Source organism: Phaenicophaeus curvirostris, chromosome 4 (genome assembly GCF_032191515.1).
Source record: "Phaenicophaeus curvirostris isolate KB17595 chromosome 4, BPBGC_Pcur_1.0, whole genome shotgun sequence".
In the NCBI taxonomy this organism is placed as follows: domain Eukaryota; kingdom Metazoa; phylum Chordata; class Aves; order Cuculiformes; family Cuculidae; genus Phaenicophaeus; species Phaenicophaeus curvirostris.
Genome location: NC_091395.1, coordinates 23253987 through 23277025, shown reverse-complemented (window position 1 = coordinate 23277025; position 23039 = coordinate 23253987). Strand labels below are relative to the sequence as shown.

General features: G+C 37.1%; 1 protein-coding gene across 1 annotated transcript in view; it reads right to left on the bottom strand.

Annotated features, from left to right (window-relative positions):
- Positions 1-23039, bottom strand: part of COL25A1 (collagen type XXV alpha 1 chain) — a 313462-nt gene that overhangs the window by 140896 nt on the left and 149527 nt on the right. Inside the window, exons 3-5 of the mRNA XM_069855550.1 lie at positions 9007-9051; positions 6883-6890; positions 4829-4855 (exon numbers count right to left, since the gene is read on the bottom strand). Coding sequence (XP_069711651.1) covers positions 4829-4855; positions 6883-6890; positions 9007-9051 — 80 coding nt within the window. The remainder of the gene's footprint in view (positions 1-4828; positions 4856-6882; positions 6891-9006; positions 9052-23039) is intronic.

Genomic DNA, 23039 nt, shown 5'->3' with positions numbered 1-23039 from the left:
CAGAAATACTACACAATTAACCTGCTTAGCAGCTAGTGTGTGTTGTGTCTTTAAATTGAAGCATTTACTTGGGAACTGCGTAACTGTTGAGGATTCTGGTATTCTACCAAGACACTCTTATTTCCTGTGTCATGACCATTAGGAAAATTTCGGAGGTGCCAGTTACGTTTTCTCAGAACAAACAATTTGACACAGCTTGCCACAATAGGCCTATTCAGCAAGGCTACAGGATGGTAACAGCCACAGGGAACAAAGGTGTGGCTCACATTTTTCCAGATGGGGCTTCATCCCTTACCTATCAGAGTACTTACAGCCAGAATGCATTTTTTGATACTGCTGTTAAAAACTGCAATTTGGGACATATCTACGGTTTGATATCAAGGCAAAATCCATACTTGAGCAAGTGGACCCACCTTTGGTTGACCTTTATTCAAGGTTCACATCACATAACGCAGGTATGACTTGAAAAATGTCATAACGGTATCCACCACTTAAAGTTATCAGTGCCAGGACTATACAGCTACCATAGAGTGCTGGACTTGACAGATGTTTCCATGGAAGACTGAAAGCATCTTTTGCCTATAACTGTAGAAAGCTAGCTTAACGTCGTGTGAGAGAGTGGAACTGAATACCATCTCTCCAGAACTCTTAGTCCTGCAGTTGCCGGCCTGACTATAACAGAGAAGTCCAGTTCTCATTATAAGCTTCTGTAACAGGACTGTAGCACTTGTGTACAGCATAAAGAGTCTAGGGACTGGCTGTTACACATTAATATTACACTCTACGCGAGCTGAAGAGGGCACACTAATCAAAGGCTTATATACAGAGTTTTGGTGAAGCATGGAAAGACTATTTTGAGTTGCAGTTTGTTGCAATGAGTCTAGTAATGGAAAATGGTTAAGTAAAATAACAAATAAATAATGCATAATTTATCCTCATCATTGAGTAGTCATTAATTTTCTGCTAAATCTTAAGCTGGCAGCTGTTTGAAGCTATGTGCAAGGAGTACATGGTTATAAATAAATAAATCTGCAAACCCAGTAGCCTTTTAAAATATACGACCAACTGTATCTCTTTCTGAAGAAAGCTTTAGTGGTCCTGTCTTTGCACATAGGTATCTATAGATGAGCCTAATACACCCCTGCAGTGAGCAGGAACACCTTCAATTAGATCAGGTTACATGGGGCTTTGAGCAATCTGACCTTGAATGTTTCTAGGGATGGAGCATCTACCACCTCTCTGGGCAGCCTGTTCCAGTGTTTCAGCACCCTCAGCAAAAAAATTTCTTCCTAGAATCTAACCTAAACTTCTCTTTTAGTTTAAAACTGTTACCCTTTCATTCTATTGCTATTTGGACACATTCTTTTCTCCAAGAGAGGAATCTGTCAATATTTCTTGAAGATGACACAAAGATATTAGGAGAAATAGCACATGGTCACCTGGAGCTGTCATAACCCACCAAAATCTTCCAGAAGTCTTGTAAATGCACCAAGCGCTTTGCAGACTGACATTATGGAAACTTGTAGAAGAAATTTCCCCACTCCTCTCTTTCATGAAGCAATTCTATATGGGCATTTTCATATTCTGAAAATTGTGCAGCTTTACAACCATATATGCAACAACTTCCAGGATCATTTAGCAGGATGTTTAGCTTAATACGTACTGCAACTTGAGAAAAGGGGTAGGAAAAATCTTCTCAGTCTGCTTCAGTTTTTCAATGGAAAATGCTATTCTGTTCTACCCATTCAACCAACTTACAAGATTCTTTTTCCCCTGCACAGCACTAGAATTTTTGAGTACTTGGCCTCTTCACTGCAGTTGCAAGCTTCAGAGGAGTTGTTAGCGGTCCGAGTTTTTTGTTGGATTTTACTTTTTTTTTTAAGTTCTGGTATTATTTCTGAAGTGACATCGGCAGACAGAATCTCTGCAGCAAATGCTTTGTGTTCTCATTCTCTAATGTTTGTGCAATCTTTTGTTCTCTTTTAAGAACATGTAATAGCCTATTTCAATTTTAAACTCAAGTTGGAAGAGTAACAAATATGAATTTGGTTACTGTCTGCTATACAAAGCTTTTAGTAAGTAAAAAAAGGAGCTGTATCAGGGTATGCTTTTTATAGTGCTCATGGTGCCTTACATAATAACTAATTAATCACGGTCTCATAAACCCCTTAATAACTGTTACTCATTAGCAGTAAGTCTAGGTTATTTTCTTCACTTTTGACACTGTATCTTCCACAGAACTTAGACTTCTTATTGTAATTCCTTTTACTGTCATTATTTCTTAAGGCATCTTTAAAATTAGAATGAACACAGGCAGTGAAAACAGAGCCTTGGAGAAACAGCCACTAGCTGTGAGATTGTAACGTTATGTTTTGGCCAACTGCACAGAGAGCTTTTTTAGATTATATGTGGCAGATATGCCTCACTATGCTCACAGAATATCCTATAAAATCTAATAAAGATTAAAGCTATAAGATTTCAGAGGAGTTAAATAGAACATTAGAGAAACAACACTAATAGCCTTTTGATATTGCTCTACAGGGCTATATAAGTACTTCTAAAGTGCATTGCACAGGCTGTTTCATGTTTCCCATTCAAAGCAGGAATATATTACTGTAACTGAAAAGGTTAAAACAGCCAGCCAAGTGACAACTTTCAAGAACCAAAGCCAAATTCTATTCCCAGTCATTTTCAAGCAAGAAGAAACGTTCAATCGGTGCTAAGCACTACTGAAAGCTCATATTTGCCTGCGCACGCAGGGATGGCTGAATGCTTGCACAGAAACGCATTCAGACTACAGTTCACCCGTAACACTGCCACAAATTAGACCCGGCAATTTCAATAACCTAGCTTCCAAGAATCTTTTTTGTCTTCAGATCCCACAACAAATCTCTCCAAGAAAACAGCTGGACCAGGCCAAAGAACTGTGCCTTCAGGCTCTAAAGAAATTCGTATTTTCAAACAGCCTCTGCGGAGCTTTCAAAACATGCATGAATCCATCACTAATACATTCACTCATTTTCTCAACTTACACATTAGGTCAAGAAGTTGAAACTATAAGGATTTTGTGCTTTGCCCAACATGAACCTAACCTTCTGCATTAAGGTCATTAACTGGAATGAGGTACACCAAAGGTATTTAATTTCCACAGAAGTCGTGACCTAAGGGCTGGTTGGTTGTCACTGTGGGTCTTTTTAATTCTAAATCCTAACCTTTGTACATAAAGATCACAGCCAATTGATGACCAAAATCTGGTCTGAAACCAGATAATGGTTTCAGTATATCCAAATACATTTCTTGATAGTGGTGATCAGTTCCTCATTGCTGACTCAGCTATTCTTAATAGTAAAGACAGGCATTGGATGATACTTCAGCAAATTCTGCAACTACAGAAGATGCCCACAGAAAAACATCAAAATGGACTGGGCTGCATCACAGTAAGAATGATCAGCAGGTCAAGAGAGTCAGTTGTCCCTCTCTACTCCACTCTGATGAAGACACCACCTGGAATACTGAATCCAGCACTTCATTCCTTAGGACAAGACAAGCATGGACCTGTTGAACTTGGTGTAGAGGAGGGACACAAAGATGATCAGAGGACTGAAGCACCTCCCCAGTGAAGAAAGGCTGAAAGCTGCGGTTGTTCAGCCTGGAGAAGAGAAAGCTCCGGGCACATCTAATTACAGCCCTGCAATACATAAAGGGGGCTTATAAAAAAGGTGGAGAAATATTTTTTACTATGGCCTGTAGTGAAGCGACAAGAGGTAATGATTTTAAGCTAAAGAAGGATAGGTTTAGACTGGACACAACGAAGATGTTGTACAATGAGGGGTATGATACATTCAAGCAGGTTGTCAAGAGAAGTTGTGGATGCCCCATCACTGCAAGTGGTCAAGGTTAAGCTGCATAAGAAACCTGATCCAGTGAATGATGTCCTTTCCCACAGCGGGGGGCTTGACTATATGATCTATAAGCATCCTTTCCACCACAAACCATTCTGACATTCTATGGTTCTATGAAATGGTCCTCTGTCTGCAGGGGTTCAAGGTATGCAATTTACACCTACCAAGAGGAACATTTTAAAAATTCACCTGAAATTATTATACTTTAACAGTCACTATATTGTGCATATGCATTGTCTCCAAAATGCATCCACTTACACATTTCATCGCATGGTTTCTAATACAGGCGTGACAGGGATAGACTTCTTCCCTTATATGGGACACTGCAATCAGCTTGCCTGACTACTTAAAAAAGTATACTGTTAACAGATTTAAGAAAGATGCATTATTTCATATTATCTTTTTCAGTCAGTAAGCCCTAAAGATACGAATGAAACTGTTAGAAAAACAAATTACATACATTATCAGCAAATTACTCCATGACAGACTACACAGCCAACTGCTTGGACCTTTGCAACGGAATTCTACTTTGCTCAAAATGCGCTGAGCAAAGCAGTCAAGAGAAACAGGACACAGAAAGGATTTAGAGGCAACTGTACAGCTTTCTAAAATGGAAAATTGAGATGCAGTATCTGCTAAAGAATTTTTTTAATTAGAGTAGAAAATAATTAAGTATGGAAGAATGTAAAAGCTCAACACAGAATACGTACAATGTCAAACAATAACTGCATTGCATTTATGCATTCTAAACACTCAGGTTTGTTTTAAAAACTTCTCAAAGTATGTTTTCCTTTTTAAAGTGAAGTCCTACAATTTGGAGGCATCTGACAAACAGAAAAAAGTATTTGACAGTAATAAAGGGAACTCAAAATACAGCAATATGAATTTAGAGTAAAATAAGCTATCATAAATATATGATGAGTTACCGGGTAGCCATTTCGCCCTGGTAGACCCTGGTTAAATGAGATGAAATGGTATGACACACATTAACAACACAGTCATGACATATGACAAAACAAACATGCAGAGTATATTACTGGCAAATTATAATTTGCATATTGATTACTTTTTCATATGTGATGATATTACAAACCAACAAATATGAAATAGGTACTACATAATGAAGAAATGGAGCTTTGGTAATAAAAATCATATGTTCTAACTTAAATAAACATTGTAATTAAAATGGTACTGACTATGGATTCTCATTGAAATTCCTTTTGTTACAAACAGAATTATCCATGTAGACTGAAGGGCAATATAAGGTTAAAAGAAAAAAGGTTTAGTGTCTAGGCAGTAAAGTATTAGATACATAAGCTGCCATAAGAACGTAGGTGCCAAACAAGAAATTTGAGAATGCTGCAACAGATCATAAAAAAATTGAAAGCCCCAGCCTTTGACATATGTGACACTCCATAGTCACGTACAAGGAAAATAAACAGAGCATTGCAACAGACTTTGGAAATACAACATACATCTAATTGCATGCAGTGCTATATGGGATATACAAATATTTGCTATCTTAAATGAATGTGATTACCACAGTCTCCCAGGTGTAAACAATCACTGAGTTCACAACAGTCACCCCCTAGCCAGACTGTGTCTATTAAAATAAAAAATTGAATAAGGAGCAGAAATCACATTTCTAAACCCTTACTGCCTGTCAGCAAGATGAAGCCTTGTAAGTTTTGAGTATGAAACTTGTTTTAAGTCAGACACTTCTTAAAATTATTCCATTTTGGGAGCTATTTCAGGTTTGTGTTAATATTGCCATGATCTAGACCTTTTAGTTGACCTATATGAAAACAGCAGAGAGTTGAATTCATAATGAGGCACATAGTGAACTCTTGCCATGATGTCTTGCCACAAGAAAACCACTTATACCATGTTTTATGGGTGTTCTTTGTGTTTCATGGGAAGACTGCAAAAGGAATTGATGAAGCCAGTGTTTCTTTCAAATAAATAGCAGTTATGCACTAAGCCTGGATTTTCATGATGGCTTATTAAATATATTTGCCACTATGAACAGCAGAGCATATGGGCAAAATCTTTCAAGGGTAAGTAGTATCACTGCTCAGTATATACAGTTTACAGTAAAATAATTATGTCACAGCAAAAAATCAACATTTAAATTCATTACTCTTAAATATGCACGTAGTATAGAATAGACAAATAATCTGGTCCTAAAACGATTGTGCAAGTACTGTATCTATCAAAGAATAAAAAAAAAATAAGAAGTCTGCAAACACCGCAAAGGAAACACTGTTCTAATGGTCACACTTCTACTCATGCACAGGGATGGCATGATAAATAAAAATATTTGAGATGTGTCTTTATTCCTGTTCTTCAAGTCAGACCTTTGACGTGCCTTGGGAATATACAACACAAACAAACAAAACCCAATGAAAAAGATCTAGAAGAAAGAAACTGTTTTCTTACAAACAGAATTAGCACTAGATTCAGCCAACTTACTAAATGAAGAGTAGTATTTAATATTCATTTTACACAAGCACTTACTGGCTTCAGTAACAATTGCAATGTAATGTGCTGGACAGCAAGAAGAAGGGGGCCTTTACCCCAATAGGTTGTGATAACTGCAGAGGAAGTTACTACCCAGAAAAAGGCAAAGTGACCAAGTTTAGACTTAAGGTAGCATACATTTTTATACTGTGGTGAAGTATCTTACCAAGTCATAAGCAAAATGAACATAACATACTTACACGGAATTGTGATCCAAACTGCTATCTGGAGAGCTGAATATAAAGCTTTAGAGGCTTCTTTTCTTAAGAAACTTTCCAATTAAATTATTCAGCTCCAAGATAATTAGTGAGGTTTTACACTGTATAAGTATCAATATCAAAATTCCCCCTTGATGATACATGATCATTTGAATAATCATTTGATCACCATACTAACTTAACAGGATCTAACAGCTTTCTCCCTGATTCTGGAAGAACCAACAATGTGCCACTGTACTTACAGGAGGTCCTGTGGGGCAGATGAGAGGGAAAGAGAGTAAAAAAAAAAAAAAGAGAGAGAGAAAAAAAAAGCATATGTAAGGTTATGAAGTTATTAAAAAATGACACATATATAACAAAGCTAAGCACAAGGCATCAGGATTGTGAATGTGCAATACTGCTAACACACTCTAGATATCTTCTCATTCAAGTACTTCTTAACTATGGTGTGTGCTTTGGAACTTATAAATACAGCTAATGCCTAAATATATGCACTTACCTTACCAATTCTCCAATTAACAGTCATGCAATCTTACGCAAGTTACTTCTCCATCCATTTCCATGCAATTTCATGACAGTCCAAAAATAGCAGCCATGGCCTAAAATTCACTTTATCATACTCCATATAAGACATATGTAACCACATAACCACATCACCAGTTTCAGTTAGCATTTAATCACAGCTTGGCTGAAAAATTGCATGAAGTGCCCTTGGCATTTAACCTTGGCATCTCTTCAAGACATACATGCACTGGCATCTTCCAACCTTCCAACTTAGTCTATGAAAGGAGGTTTCAGCGGCCACCTGACAGTGCTGAACTTTCTTTTCATCACCTTTCTTTCTCAAGGCACACATATAAAATGCTCCCTATTAAAATGTCACACTTCATGAAGTGATATTTGCACATTTTTTCAATTATTTAGACTCAAAGACTTTTGTATAGTAGATTTTGGAAACGTTATCAAAGGGCCACAAATCAAATCTACTATTTCAGTCCTATTAAGGTAAGCAGCTGCAGCTCCCAAATCAATTGCATTTCATTAAGGTTTTATGCCACTCTCTGATTTCTGAATAAAGTGAAGTGCAAAAGGAGTATAAAACAGCAGCAGCTGTACTTTGAGATTGCTTTTGACAGCCTTTTGGTTTTTAACAATGCAATTTTATTGTCCAATAACTAAAGTAATTTCTTTATCCTGGTAAACATTCTTAAACAGCATTTTAAAGTGCAGGTCTGTTTTTAAATAAAAGAGATCAATTTCCTTTGTTAACAGTTTAATATGTGTTTATTTGAGATGTAAAATGAATTGACAAGCATCCTACAAAGTAATTGCCAGGATTATTTGCAAGACAATCTTCAACTACAGAATTTCCTTCTGTGTCATAGCATTTTTCTCTGAAGTAAATAAAAATTCAGCCAACACTGTATGGAAACACCAAGGTGATTTATATTAACCTTTGGCAGGGCTTGGTATCACTTTTGTGAAAGTCATGGAAATAGTCCTTAAGAGCTAGATAAATGATCATTTGCAGAGATAAGAAAGGCTACGTCAGATTTACACAGATCAAGTTGACAGAAAGATTCTCCAAACCGGCAGTTTAGACAAAACAGCACAGGAGATTAGAAATGCTCATTTTCCCCTGCATTCCCTCCAGAAAATTCCCTTTTATGAAAGGTTCAATCCTGCAAAGTAATCAACAGCTCCATTTCTCATGAATGTCAGCAGGAAGAGGTGCTCAGCATCTCACAACATTGTCTCAAATGAAATTTCAAGCTCCACACCAACAGAGGGATTCTCTCAACAGCAGCCTCCCTGGGACCGCGTAATGAACTGAAAAATGTTTTACTTATTTCTGTAAGAACTTAATTGCTACTCCCTTCTAGTAAACAACAATTTCTCTCATATAGAGTGGTCTACTATTTACACTATTTTCCTGAGTATTGCCATTTTTAACATAAGGAATTTTATTTCCTTTTTACTTCCTTATAAAATTGTTTACCTCAAACCAAGGGGGCCTGATGCAACACAGGCTTAAAGTACTCCAACTACTGACTTACATGGAGTTATTCTAACTGCATGAGTGTGAGAAGACACCAGTATGGTTTGACAGTTGCCGATGTTTTACCAAGGTAACACATCAAGCTTTATGAAGTGTGCCTACGAATTAATGATGTCCAAGAACAGAAAACTATCTGAAAGGCCACCAGGTATATGCCAAGGATCACAGTTTTCTAACAGAGAAGTTTCAGAACTGTTTTTCAGAGCACACAAGCAATTAAAATTAAATACGAAGGCATGCTGGCTACACATCCTCAGAAAAACACACATACCAAATAACAATGGATCATATGAAATTGAAAACTTACCAGTCTCTCCTCTTCTGCCCCGCTTACCTCTTTTCCCTGGAGGACCTAAAAAGAAGATGGTGGGTTGTAACATTTTTCCCATAAATTTTATGTAGGATATAATTTATGTTTAGATGTCGGGTCACTAAACAGATGCATTACATCAAGTCCACAGACTTTGGCTGAGCAGAGGTAAAATACAGTATAATATTTGGGAAGTTGAAGATAAAATTGACAGCTACATCAACTACTACAGGCTCTCAGACAAAAGGCTGGGAGAAACTTTAGAGGTCATTCAATTCCTCCATTCTTCTCAAGGATAATGTTAACCACATCTAAGTTATTACTGCAAATTCCACAGGCAATTTTTTTCCTCGGTATTTTACTGTTCTGACAAGTGGAACATTTTTCTTTATGTTCAACTTGCTGCACTGAAGCCCATCAATTCTTGTACATTCCACCATGAACCCCAGAGAAAAAAAATGTTCCTTCCTTCTTTCAGAGAAAGTCTTTCTATTCCTTAGAACTGCTACAACATTTTTTCAGTCTTTAAACCAAACTTAACACAGGGCACTACATTTTGTTCAGTAATTCCTATATTAAGCCCAAAAGTTAGCATTTATTTGTAAGAGCAAATACAGCCTCCATCTGAAAATATCAAAGAAATGAAGAAACCATCATCTAGCTCACCATCCTCCAAACACCAGCAACAATAAATGTGGTGTTAGACACTGCCTCAGGTGCCTTGCTTCCAGTTTATATCTGTTAGCCATGATGCAACTGCTTAGTGCCTGTATGCTTTTTGCTAAGGAATCCTTTGCTACTCATTGACCTTTCTCCACAAATATTTATGTACTTTAGTCAGTGTCTTCTGTCACCTCTAAAGAAAAAAATATGAAAAAAATGAATTACATACATTATCAGCAAATTACTCCATAACAGACTACACAACCAACTGCTTGGACCTTTGTAACAGAATTCTACTTTGTTCAAAATGCACTGAGCAAAGCAGTCAGGAGAAATAGGACACAGATAAAAGAAAGGATTTAGAGGCAACAGTACAGCTTTCTAATACGGAAAATTGAGATGCAGTGTCTGCTAAGGAGTTTTTTTAATTAGAGTAAAAAAATAATTAAGTATGCAAGAAAGTAGAAGCTCTAAAGAAAAAGTACAACCATTTTTGTCCCTTGTTTCTGCACTCCAAGCTATAAAATCCTTTCTAAACTGCAGACAAAAGCACAACATTCTTCCTCTCTTGTTGGTGACCTTGACATACTGTTCCTGAAAATGTAAGGGAAGTACACTTGCACTTCGCCTTGTACAGTTAGGAAGAGAGGCAGCAGCTGTGGTGGTGACACTGAGTACTGAAATGTTGCTGCTCTGAAGAGAAGACCACAGGTGGGACTCCCAAAGCTGCTGAGGAGAGGCAAGTGCACAGGTGGTATTTCCAAAAGGAGCAACACGTGCATGAACACAAGTACCTCTGCTGTCACTGAATCTCACTGTAACAGATATTAGGTGCACAGGTGTTTTTGTGCAAATAGTTAAGTACCTATCTGCTACTTTAGGCAGATACAAGATTTTCTAATCTTCAGAGTTATCATCCCATTGCTTTTAAATGCATATGAATACCAAATCATACTTTTTACTATACATTTGCAGCATCTGGCTTAAAGGACTAACACATCAAAGAGAAATTAGTGATACAATTTCAATATAGATGTGAAATAGCATTGGTTTGCCAGAGAAATTAAAGAATATGTATTAAAAAAAAAAAAAAAGAAAAAAAAAGAAAGAAAAAGAGGAGTAGCTCTTGCCTTGAAGGTTGAGAATTTTACTGCTATCAGAACATCATAAAGCTCACTAAAATCCTTCTTTGTTGTAATGCTTTGATAATTATAGTAGTGGCATAATGCAACACAAGCTTTAAGACAATAACAAAATACAAAGCAAGAATGTCATATTTCTTTTGCTAAAAATAGCAGAAGTGTCACACCAGTGTGGAGAACCTTGCAACTTTCTCCTGAAACTCTCCAGTATTTGCAACAGATACCTATAAAACTTCTTACATAGGTAATGGCATGTTACAACACATAATAAGTTCCTATACACACACACTTTACTTTTCTTCCAGCTAACACAGAAAGTTGTTAGAGTGCCTATGCATGCAACCATCTCTGCAGTAGCCCTTACTGGAGATTTCCTGGGTTACATCATACCGCTGTGCAGCAATTTGGGCTGATCTCAAACACAGATGTGCAGAAGATACTTAAATGATTCACCAGTCTTTCATCAAAACTACAAAATAGTCTCATCCTATTTCACAGAATCATTTTATTAAACTTTAGCACAAATACGTCTACTACTATGTCCTTTTGAGAAAACAAACTACTACTTCCTAAACTATACAGGCTTTCAGGTTTTCCTGAACAGGCTGCTCTCTTTAAATCTTAACTGCTAACTTCATCTGTTGCTCCAACAATCTTCAGTTCTCAAAACCCTGGGCATTTTGCTATAAATACTAATTTTCCATCTGTCTACGATTTTATAGCTTTGCACTAATTGGAGGATTTGGTGGAGATACACTGCAGCAGAAGGAACTGTAACTAAATTTATATTAGACACAATGTCATCTTGCAACAAGTCCAAAGGTTTTATTCAGCTTGCATAAGATAGACAAGATACGACTCAAGTATTCTGAATTTTCTTGCCCAGAGTAAAAATCTTTTTACAGTAGTGTCAGAAATGTCCATGCTGGATAGAATTCAATTCAGAGTATATAAGAAGTAGCTTGTTTTGAAGACCTTTTTATATTAAAAATATAAAACTTTGAAGGAAAACCAAAATCTCAGTAGTGAGATGCATTTAATAAAGATTAATGATACTGAGCAATAAGCAAAAGCTAAATTATAACAGCCAGGTTTGCCAATACATTGTTTGTCTGAGCTTAGTAGTTTTACCTAAAGGCAAAGATAGGGAGTAAGAGTAAAATGCCAGAATATAAGCTGTTTATCATTTTTAGCTTAGTTTAGCTTAAAAATACTTGAAAGTATTTTATTCTTCCAAAACCAAGGGAGCAGAAATATATATCCAAAAGCTAACCATCAATTAATTATCTGAATGTATCTTCTCAAGCACTAGATGCCAGCTGCTCAGTTTTGCCTTTTTTTTTTACCTACCCATAAGAACTGTCAAACAAACAAGAAAACCCACAAAGAAAAAAAACTCCACACAACTGACTTCAGTCAGGTAACAGCTTTAGACTTTGACACTTCACATTTTAACTGAAATACAAGCAACAATAAGTTAGAAGTCAATAATAAGGCTGTAACAAAAAAAATTCCTCCTCCCTCCCCTAAATTCCTTCAATAAAACCTCAAAATTCTTCCCAAACTTCAGTATAAGCATCTGTTCAAATAGCTACCAATGAAGCAGGATTGTAGACAACATGTAGGAACAGAATGTAATTATTAACAGGTTTTCCAAGCCATTTTTGAAAAAATAAAGCAAAACTTCGGTAACATTTACCTCCTAGAACTAAGTATTCTAATATTTGAAACCAGAACACCAGATTATAGTATTCAAAATTAGAAATAATTAGTACAGATTAGTCAGATCATTGCTGTGGTCCTGGAGCAGTTGCCTCAATGTGCCTTATTTCTTTCTAATAATTTTTGTCCTCTATGTGCACAGTAGTGCTAGAGGTCTGTGGCGGATGTACTGTTTTTATACTGCTATACAGGAGACAGTTTTTACTAGAGGAAAGCAGATTACAATTGCACGCACTCCACTATATGCCTTGCCATATATCAGAAAAGGTCACATAAATCAGCCACACATCTTTAGGGGTGGGAGCCAAAACACCATCTTCACACTACAGAAAGACTCAGCTATGCACTTAAGCTTTAACAGACAAGATAATCTATCTTAACCTGATAGTTAAGAGAATAATAAATCTTAATTTTAGATCTATGCCTGATTGTAAAATGAGATACAACTGATGGAAAATAAACACTTAAAAAAATTATTTATTATTGCATTTTTCCAGTGCTTGGGCTTCAATTGAGAGTTAAACTATAGCACAATTAATTTATTAAAGACACAAAAAAGTAAAGATTGTATGTATTGTTCATGAATTAGACAGCAAAAGCAGGATTTTTTTTCAGTTCAGTTCTCAATCTACTTTTGAAAAAACAACCATTCCAAAAGCATGAACAGGTTGTCCTTGCTCAAAGGGAAAAACGACTGACCTATCAAAAGCCTAAAACAAGAATAGTGCTTTCCATGTCCTAGGTACAATTTTAACGATAGCAGAAATACTTTACACTGTAATAATGCATATTTATGAGGCACTGGAAAAACTGGTCTCAGGTTTTTAATTGGTATGAATCACTGATGGTGGCTAAGTTAAACTTCACTCGTGCTAGCTAAGAACTTTGAAAATAGAAGGATAGACAATGTGCAGTTTGCTCACATCAAGCTTTAGCTCCATAACTTTCTCTTCCTTTTTTAAAGACTAATCCTATGCTGTTAAGGAGATAGATTCCATAATTAAGTAGCACTTAATATTCATCTTCAGAACTATGGGTGGTACTAGCACATCTAGAAAGTCAAGTCTGTCCTATCTGTGGGGAGAAGTACAGGGGCATTATCAAGTTAAAGGAAAAGGATTTACTCATCTTGAGTTACACCAGACTCTGACAGGTACTCACTGTCTCTGCTTTACTGGTACTCAGGACCTTGTTACAAGTTGCTTGACACACACATAGTTATTTTTAAAAGCAATGAGTATTTCATGTGCACATGAAAAGAAGGATATTTTCCTGACCATTTTGAAGAACATCCATTTCACACATAGTTTACAGCAACATAAGCATTTGTCTGTCAAGCCACAAAAATTAATCAGTCTAACTACATTTTCAGAGTAAATCCTGAGCAACTTTGCCAAAGTTAGTAGAATTAATTCAGTATCATTAAACAGAAAACTACCAGACTTGCTGAAACCATGTGATTAAAATACCTAGAAGTCAGCTGAACCAAACCAGCCAAGCCATCCAAACTGTCCTCTGAGCAATCTGTAACACTGGCAAAATAACTATAGTTGGTTGCATTTCGAGCTCCATCACCCCAATTTGTCAATGGATTCAACTCTCCTTTCCACTTCCAGAAAACAACCCAGCTGCCATTGTTTAAACCCATCCTACTTTTCTCCCTGTCAAACAAACTCAGAAAGCACATACAGTACCATGTTGAACAGAACCAACCCCTTGCTTCCCCAGCAAACTGACACCTCTGTGTCTGACAGCTGTAGTAGCACTGAGTGACACAGCAGGCCAGCAATGCAGGTAGGCAGCAGAGCAGTAGCTGTTCAGCCTAACACCTCCTCCTGTGAAATATGCATGCCACAAGCAGCTTGGTGACTCCAGTTAAGCATGATTAACTGCCCCATCCCGCTAGCCTCCTCCTCCTGGAATGGTCATCAAGTTGAGAAAATGGTACTGAAAAATCCCAAGGGTCTTAGCTATCACCCAGCCGATGTCTGGGCACATGAGATTTAGACACATCTCCAGTCCTTTCCCATAGCACTGCCATCAACTACATCTCAACTAGGGAAGAATGGGAAGATTTCTATCCTTGAAGATGAATACAGTCTTAAAACACTGCATTTATTCAGCCCTAGTTCATCAGCCTTACTGCTCTTCCTTCTTTTCTCAGGTTTTTTTAGCTCACACAACACTTGAACTTTTTTTTTCCCACTCTACATAATCATCCCACCTGGTTTATCAGTCTTCTGCTTTGTACCTCAGTCTGTGTGGGACAGCCTGCTGGAATTTCCTAATTCTCAATGTTATATATTTCATCTCAAGCCTCAGCTGGATAAATAACATTCATTGTTCCACACACAGTTCATCACCTTTTTGTCTCACCATGAAATATCACTGCATTTGTAGAACTCGGATGCATACCAGAGGCTGTACTGCAACTTGGCTGAGGAAATGTCAAAATCAGTCTATCTGATCCACAGCAAAGAAATCTGACCTCCCCAGGTCACTTCTGTGCATTTGCCATCTGATAAGAGGTATCTAGCCTAATATAATTGCACTAGTATCAGACTCCTAGGGGAGCTCAAAGTATCCCAGGATCAGCACTTGCAATATAGCCAGAACTGTGTATACACATACAGTCTCTCTTCCCCACTAAAGCATGCTTGAAGCATGAAACGCAACATCCCTTCCAAAAACTCTAATATCATTCAGTATCATCATTTGGATTTAATTCTAGAACTATATCAATGTCTACTCCTCTTTTTCCCCCCTTAACCTTATAAAATTGTTGGTGTAAGAAACTATATATGATGTAAACCATAATACATATGCATTTGTTTCTTTTTGTCAATGGTCTCATAAAATCACAGATGTCTCCTCCTACATTGTCACGAGTCTGAGAAACTTACATTCCTTACCTAGTTTCTTGATACCATTGTGCTTAATAGCACACATTTTTAAGATGTCTCCTTTATAAGTTTAACATACTATATTTTTTCAATTTCTACATCTGAATTTTCTCCAAGTCATAAATCATAATTATTATTACCTTTCATAAGGTTTCTCCAATTCTGCAGTGAGATGAGAGAAACATCTCATGCTTTGTCCACAGTTCTGACCTCTTGCTCCAACATGATTCCTACAGGAGTGGGAGTCCTCCTTCCCCTTTTAACAATACATTGGCTCAAAATGAAATCAAATACAAAAATTTCTTAGTCAAGACAATGTCTTCAACTATAAAGTAGAAGATAAGCCTTGAGAAGCAAAATGCACATAAAATTCAATTCTTGGCTATGGGGGACCATTGGACACCCTTTCTTGTTTTCCATCTAACCTAGAAGTCCAAAGATACCTCCCTTCTGTAACAGCTACAGCAGAGGGTTCACAGCAACCCCAGGTTTTGAGCATTCCCTAAACACTGCATAACTTCCACTTCTCTCTCTCTCTTTTCACCTGCACTCCTCATACATACAGTATTCTGGCACAATTTACTCTCCAACAGTTGGATCCTGTTCAGACCCATGCACTTGAAGTGTTTGAAGCCAGATTTTCCCTGCCTAGCCCATAGATAGGTTGCCAGGCTGAAGCTGCCTGAGAGCTTTGCAAGTGCTGCTGGTGCTGCTCCCTGGGGCTAGATTATTGAGTGTTTAAGGGAAATGACCCCTTTTGGTTGTTTTGCTGGCTACCAGGTCTCAGCCCAATTTGAAAACTGGGCTCTACCTAACACTGCATAAAACATCAGGTACACATATCTTTTCTTAATGGCACAATACAAGACGCGTGCAGATACCACACATGATATTTATTAACACAGGTAATAGGCATGAGAGCAAGTTGTTATGTCTAGAAATCCTCTTCCCATCAGTTTTCATTTTTTTCTCTGCATTTCTTTCATTATTGCTGTTTTCAAGGTCTATATGAGTGACGAGCATTCTAGCAAAAATGGCACCACTAGTAACAGACACAGAGCATATTTTGCATTATTCTTCATCCTTATGTAAGTTAACACTCTGGCCATGTCCTTTGCCACAGCTGTAGTTTGAAGAGTGCCTTCACTGACCTATTCATACGTTTATCACGAACCTTTTCTGAATTAAAGGATTGGTTAGCAACCTTCTACACCACCTCAACACATACAAGCCTGTGAGGCTGCATAGGATCCACCTAAGGTTACTGAAGGAACTGGCAGAAGTGCTCACTAAGCCACTTTCCACCATAATCAGCATTCCCTTTCATTACAAGAAACATACCGAGGTGTTGGAGCATGTCCAAAGAAGGGCAACAAAGCTCATGAAGGGTCTGGAGAAGAAGTCTTATGAAGAGCAGCTGATGGATCTAGGGTTGTTCAGTTTGGAAAAAAGAAAGCTGAGAGGAAATTTTATTGCTCTCTACAACTACTTGAGTGGAAGTTATAGTGAGGTGAGTGATGGTGTCTCCTCCCAAGTAACAAGTAATAGAATGAGAGGAAACAGCCTGAAGTTACACCAAGGGAGGTTTAAACTAGATATTAGGGGGAAAAAACCTTCACCAAAAGGGGTTTCAAGCATTGGAACAGGCTGCCCAGAAAAGTGGTGGAGTCACCATCCCTGGAAGTATTTAAAAGATGTGGAGACGGGGCACTTCGGGACATGGTTTAGTGGTGGACTTGGCACTGTTAGGTTTACAGTTGGACTCTGATCTTAAAGGTCTTTTCCAGACTAAATGATTCTGTGATGCATTACAGTCCCAAAGTTTAATCATATTGACATTTTCTTCCTTTCTTTTCTCTCCTGTAGGAGGAGGACTGGGATAGGAAATTTGCTTCTTACATGACCTTATTTTGGGAAGACTTAAACAATGCAGAAAAAAAATAGGCTCTTGAATTTTGCATTTTTCACAGGTTACTGCATTATCGAAGTGCTGTGGCAGAACATGTGTAATTGATGATATTTAAAATACTGTCAGAGATGAAGATTAACATTTATAAGGAATCCAACAAAATTATTCACCTCAGATGACAGCTTTTGTGTGAAGCTACAAGCTAAAATTATGCTCTATCTTGCTAAAACAGTCTGAAATAGATCCCAGTGGCCTGGGTTGGAACAGTTCGCTGGTTCTTACAGACTAAAATTTAGTGTTGAGGCCACAAAACTATTTAAATGAACATATTAACACTCCAAGCACACATGGTCATCTTTGAAAACACAGAAATAGCTGCTATCACCTGGCTGACAAATATTGCTGAGGGACAGCTGAAGTATGTAGAGATAGCTATTCTATACTAGCAAGGCATGAAAGTCTTCCCATAACTTCAACTTGCCATTCCATTGTATTATTATCATGCCATATCAATAGTTGGCCCTATGATGCACAAAAAAAGTCATGTTGAAAAAAATATTTAAGCCTCATTTAACTTTTTCAGATATTAATGTACATTAAATAAGAAATAAAGCTTCAGAATTACCTTCTTCTTTGGCTCAATAAAATTTTAATTAACTTTAGGAGCAGATTTAGACACTTTTTGACAACATGCAGCCACACCGGATTGTTAAGTAACTACACAGTACAACTGTAGCTGCATAAAAGCAAAAGCTTCAGAATTATAAGTCATTAAAACCTAATCCTGCATTCACCTTTGGGAAGTCACATTATATCTCAGTGTCAAAATTCTACCATCAGAAAAATGGCAAACAACATAACAGTGGAAAGCTCATCATCTTTCTCAAATGCAGCAGTGGTTTGGACAGGCTAACTCTCAAGCAGAAAGTCTGTCATGAGTCAACCTTTTTCTAGTACCTACACAATAACACAGGCTATAGGTCAGTCACAGCAAGATTGCAACATTTCAGAAAGTGCTGAGAAACAGGGACTTTTCTGTGTCAGTCATTGTACTCCTCCCACCCCAGTAAATGGCAGGTACCCTTCCACGCGGTAAGCACTATGCAGACATCTATCCTGGCTGTGGCTTTCATGTGAACTGTGTTGAGTTACACTCAGTCTGAGCAATTTTTCACTTAAGGACAAAGTCTTGGGTATGCATGGCAGGCTGGCCATTACTTTCTCTAAGAGTTCACTCTCACCTGAGGAGACCCATCACCTCCAAGCTTCCTCAAGCAACTAAAGGTACCCAACTCTTCTCTCCTGAGGAAAAAAGGATAACTGCCATGCCACAGCAGGATGAACACAGGCTTAGATGTATGGGACACACTAGAGCTAAAACCCTTACAGCATGTTAGAATCAAAATGGCCTTTTTTTATTTCCTCCCAAGTCTTACATCAATTTATTCCTTCTACTATAACTTCCCACCAAGATCTTCATGTTCTTTTCCTTTTACATCTCATAAATCTGGGGATTTTTTTCTGTTTTGCATCCTATTTTCTTGCTGGCCATAAGGCTTTCAGCTGCCAGGCCCTATACAACAGCAACAGCTCCAGAAGTCTTGCTCAAGCACCCACATGCCTATTAGACACTCCCTCAGTACTCCTGGGAGATGTAAAAACGTTGATGTTTTTTTTCCTAGGACTTATAACTTGGTGAAATCAGAGTGTCATCTTTTCACATGACTATAGAAGCTCATATGCACCAAATAAAAACACCAGTCAGGGTTAAAACTCAATCTTCTACTCCAAATTATTGTTACATGAGATTTTATTAACAAAGAACATGTAAAGCCAGGATATATTTCCTCTAACTTTCATTCGTAAGCATATGGCCCTGTTTAATAAAAAAAACCAAAATCAAACACCAACAGACTGTGGTTAATTTTGGGGTAAAAACATAGGCCACTGAAAACTGAGTCTCACAAGAGCAAGAGAGAAGCAACACTGATAACAATATGGCAGCTATAAACCTTATCACAGTTGGTCATCTTCTTTCCACTGGCAGAAGGGAAAGTAAAATTACCTAAAGATCATTAATTCAGATTACTCTGAATGCTCATCATAGATTGGGAGATTAATACAAGTGCTTTTGAAAATCTCACTTAAAGGGCTTTAAACATCACAAAACAGTCTGAAGATAAAGTATGACTGATTTTCATTTTCACACTGTTATGTTACAGCACCTACAGAACCAGTCATTACTTGAAAAGAGTACCACCCTTTAAAACAGATTTAGCCCCACTTTTAAAATCTGACAACGCCAGCAGTGTTGCCTTAGACTTTATTGAGAGGGCATAAAATTTATCATTTTATGTACTATGGAAATGATATAAGGTAGCTTCCACACAACCAAAGAGCAAGACACTTTTCAATCTGCATCTGAAATGAACCCGTAAAAGCAAACGGTGTACCAAATATATATTTACAAGCTGTAGCTGAACCAAATACCTGCTTAAGTGACTGCAGGCTTTTTCATTTTCAGTGCCTTTTGTAAATCCGCAGTGATCTACCTTAGCCTATTTACAGGCTAGTCAACTTTTCCCACATTTTCTGTTGTTTCTTCTGAGCTCAAGAGTAAGCCTAAAATCCGAAGTATTGGCACAAACAAGTAAAATGTCCATCACATAGTTTGTCGTATCTGTTTCACTATATTCTTCTGCAAAGGCACTGAAAAACATTTTTAGATTTTTAAAGATGTGGAACAAGAAGATCAACACCATATTCAATTAAAAGTATACAGCACAAATGAAACAAATATTTAATATCCTAGACTATCTCCACTTACATTGTGGAGTCCAGGTGTCTCCTCTTACTACAGATTTGATCTGCATACTTAACTTTTAAGCCATGATTGACAAGACTTTCGTGATTATGATGACAAATTAAAGTGTTCATTGAATTTAGAGGGCTTTTATTTCAGTTGTGACAGTAGTGTTCTGGCAGACAATGAAATACAATATCACAGGATTAAGGGCAGCACATAACTAGTCAGGCACTGGTACTGCAATCATCTTGGTCTAAACCACACATGCTGATCACCCATTTAAACATAAAACCCTACCCTGAGCCACACATATTCTTTTCAAAGTTTTACTCACGTGCCTCCTCTCATTTCTAACATAATAAATATATCATCTGACGAGGAGCTTAGTGACAGCTGCACGAGTTAGTTCTAATTACAAAAAATAATAAGAGGCTTTAAAAGGTTCAATAAGTCTCTATTGCATAACAGCACTGAAGTACCACAATTATAGCTTACAAGCAAAAGTAAATAAATAAAGACTGTGCCAGGACCGCCTTACTCACAAACACAAAGTATCAATTTCTTCTGGAAAATTTATAAAAGCATCCCCTCTATTGATGCACTGTTGACCTACATAAAGGGAAAACATCAAACTGAACATAAATGCTTCAAAATATTTTATCTGAATTAACATAGGAGGTACACAATTGCAAAAGACCAAAAATAATAAAAAAGGAAGTAATTTGTTCACTTTGGTTTACATTTTACAGCTGCCTCTGAACTTTTGCAGTGATATTGGCTCTGGTTCCTAAGAAGACACACATTCAATCTGACAGAAAGCAGTAAAATATTTTTATTATCTTGGGCTATGTCCCGCTCCTTAATCTCGATTATTTCAAACAGCATACTTGTCTGAAAAAATGTCTTCAAAGAAAATACAATCTCACATGCTTTAAACACCCTCATGAGACTAGATTCATGAAATATAGCAACGTGTCTTGGATCCACTGGATAATGACAATGAAAAAAAAATACTTCAGCAGATGCCAAAATAACCGTAATTTGGATTGTTCTTGCAATACAAGTCTTTTTCATAATTTAAAAGGACAACGCAGGAAAGCTATACTAGATTAGGCACACAGTAAGATTAAAGAATTAATGGATGAAAGCTTATTATACTATTGCATTGACTTGTTTCATTATATGTTTCCAATTCTTTTTAAAGTGTCAAAACCAGTCTGATACAAATGTAAACCTTAGTACACATCCCACATATAGAGAGCTTGCAGAAAGCAGCACAAGAGAATAGATGCTCTCAGCTGCTTCTTTGTGACCAGCTGTATCTTCGGTAGCTTGGAAAAGATCCAATGCTGTAACTTTGTCAGCCGACTCTAACCCCATGTTGAACTTAAAGAACTTAATCCACTCTATTATTGCCTTTTCACAGGTGGAACCTGTGCCCTTTACTTTTATCAAGGTCTTTGTCGTGACATAATAGAGACTTCAAAAATCTAATGACTGTTCATATTAATTTATATAGATCATCCTTTACCCATGCAAAGAAAATGTACCAGCAGTATAAATAAGTAAAAAAATCCATCTCAAGCAAAGCAGATAAGTTGATCTATGATTTCAGACTGCCAGACAAACACCCAGAGACAAATACACACACAAAAGAGCATTCTACTTTAAGTTAATCCATGGTGTCTTATCAGTTTTGACCGGGTTTTTGACCACCTCTGAAGCTATGAGGCTTTTACTTGGGCAACTGGTGAATTAAAAGAAAAAACAAACTTGATATTTGGCTCAGTCTCAAAGAATACAAAGAATAAATAAAGTAATGGATATCATTCATAATATATTACAAAGTTAGCTGTCCTCTAACATACACTAGTTTACCTGTGCTACTGTGTAAATAGGAGTTAAAGATCCTTACACACCAAAATTACACACCAGTTACTTATAACCTGTTCTTGCGAATTAACTGCAAACTTTACTCACAGTACTTTTAGAGAGTGAAATAAAGACATTAACAATGTTTTTTACATACCTACTACAAGCACAGAGTCAATCAAGTTAACCAGATTCATAAATAACAGCATAATTTCCTAATTGTGTCCAAGCACGAACGAGTGGGTAAGTGAGTAAGCCTATTACAAAACAAACACACCTCCCTGTCATAAGGGGAACTTGTTTTGGAATTCCATCTGCAAAACACATCTGTAGCTTTCCTCAATTCACATTTGGAGTGAAATTACAATAATGGAAAACAAATTTGGAAACAGAAAGCTCTTGGCTTTTTACCTACAAGTCAAGCTGCAAGGAGCCTGTTCTGCATGAAAAGCTATTGATAATCTGCCTTTGAGCATCACAATAGAACATAACAGATTATTCCTTGCATAGTTCTCTTTAAGCAAAAGTTACATTATTAACCTGCCCAGATGCGACATATATAATGTGTCACAAATGGAATAAACCACTTTTTACAAACATATTTCTTAATGAAACTGGACCATATGTTTGACTTAACATTGCCTCAAAAGAATGGGATGTTGAAAAGCACTAGACTCTGTACTACACCTAAAATGCTGTCCAGACTTGATAAATTTATATGGTGCTGTATTTAAATATCCTGAAAGGAGAATTTACAGGAAGTCAATCATTAGCACTTTGCTATAACTAAGTGTTCTGTTTTCCTAGAGGCAGGGAAAAGCTATATTCATAATGCCCATTGACATTAAGCATTAATAAAAGAATCTTCTTTTAAAATTAAATCTAAACTTCAAGTTCTGAATCAGGAAGTGAGATATCTTCCCACCTCCTTAGAAAGGTTACAACATTGTCCTAGAAAGAGCCACAGACCTACAAAAAATGTCTAGCATTCTCCTTCTTTTTCAGAAGGAGAC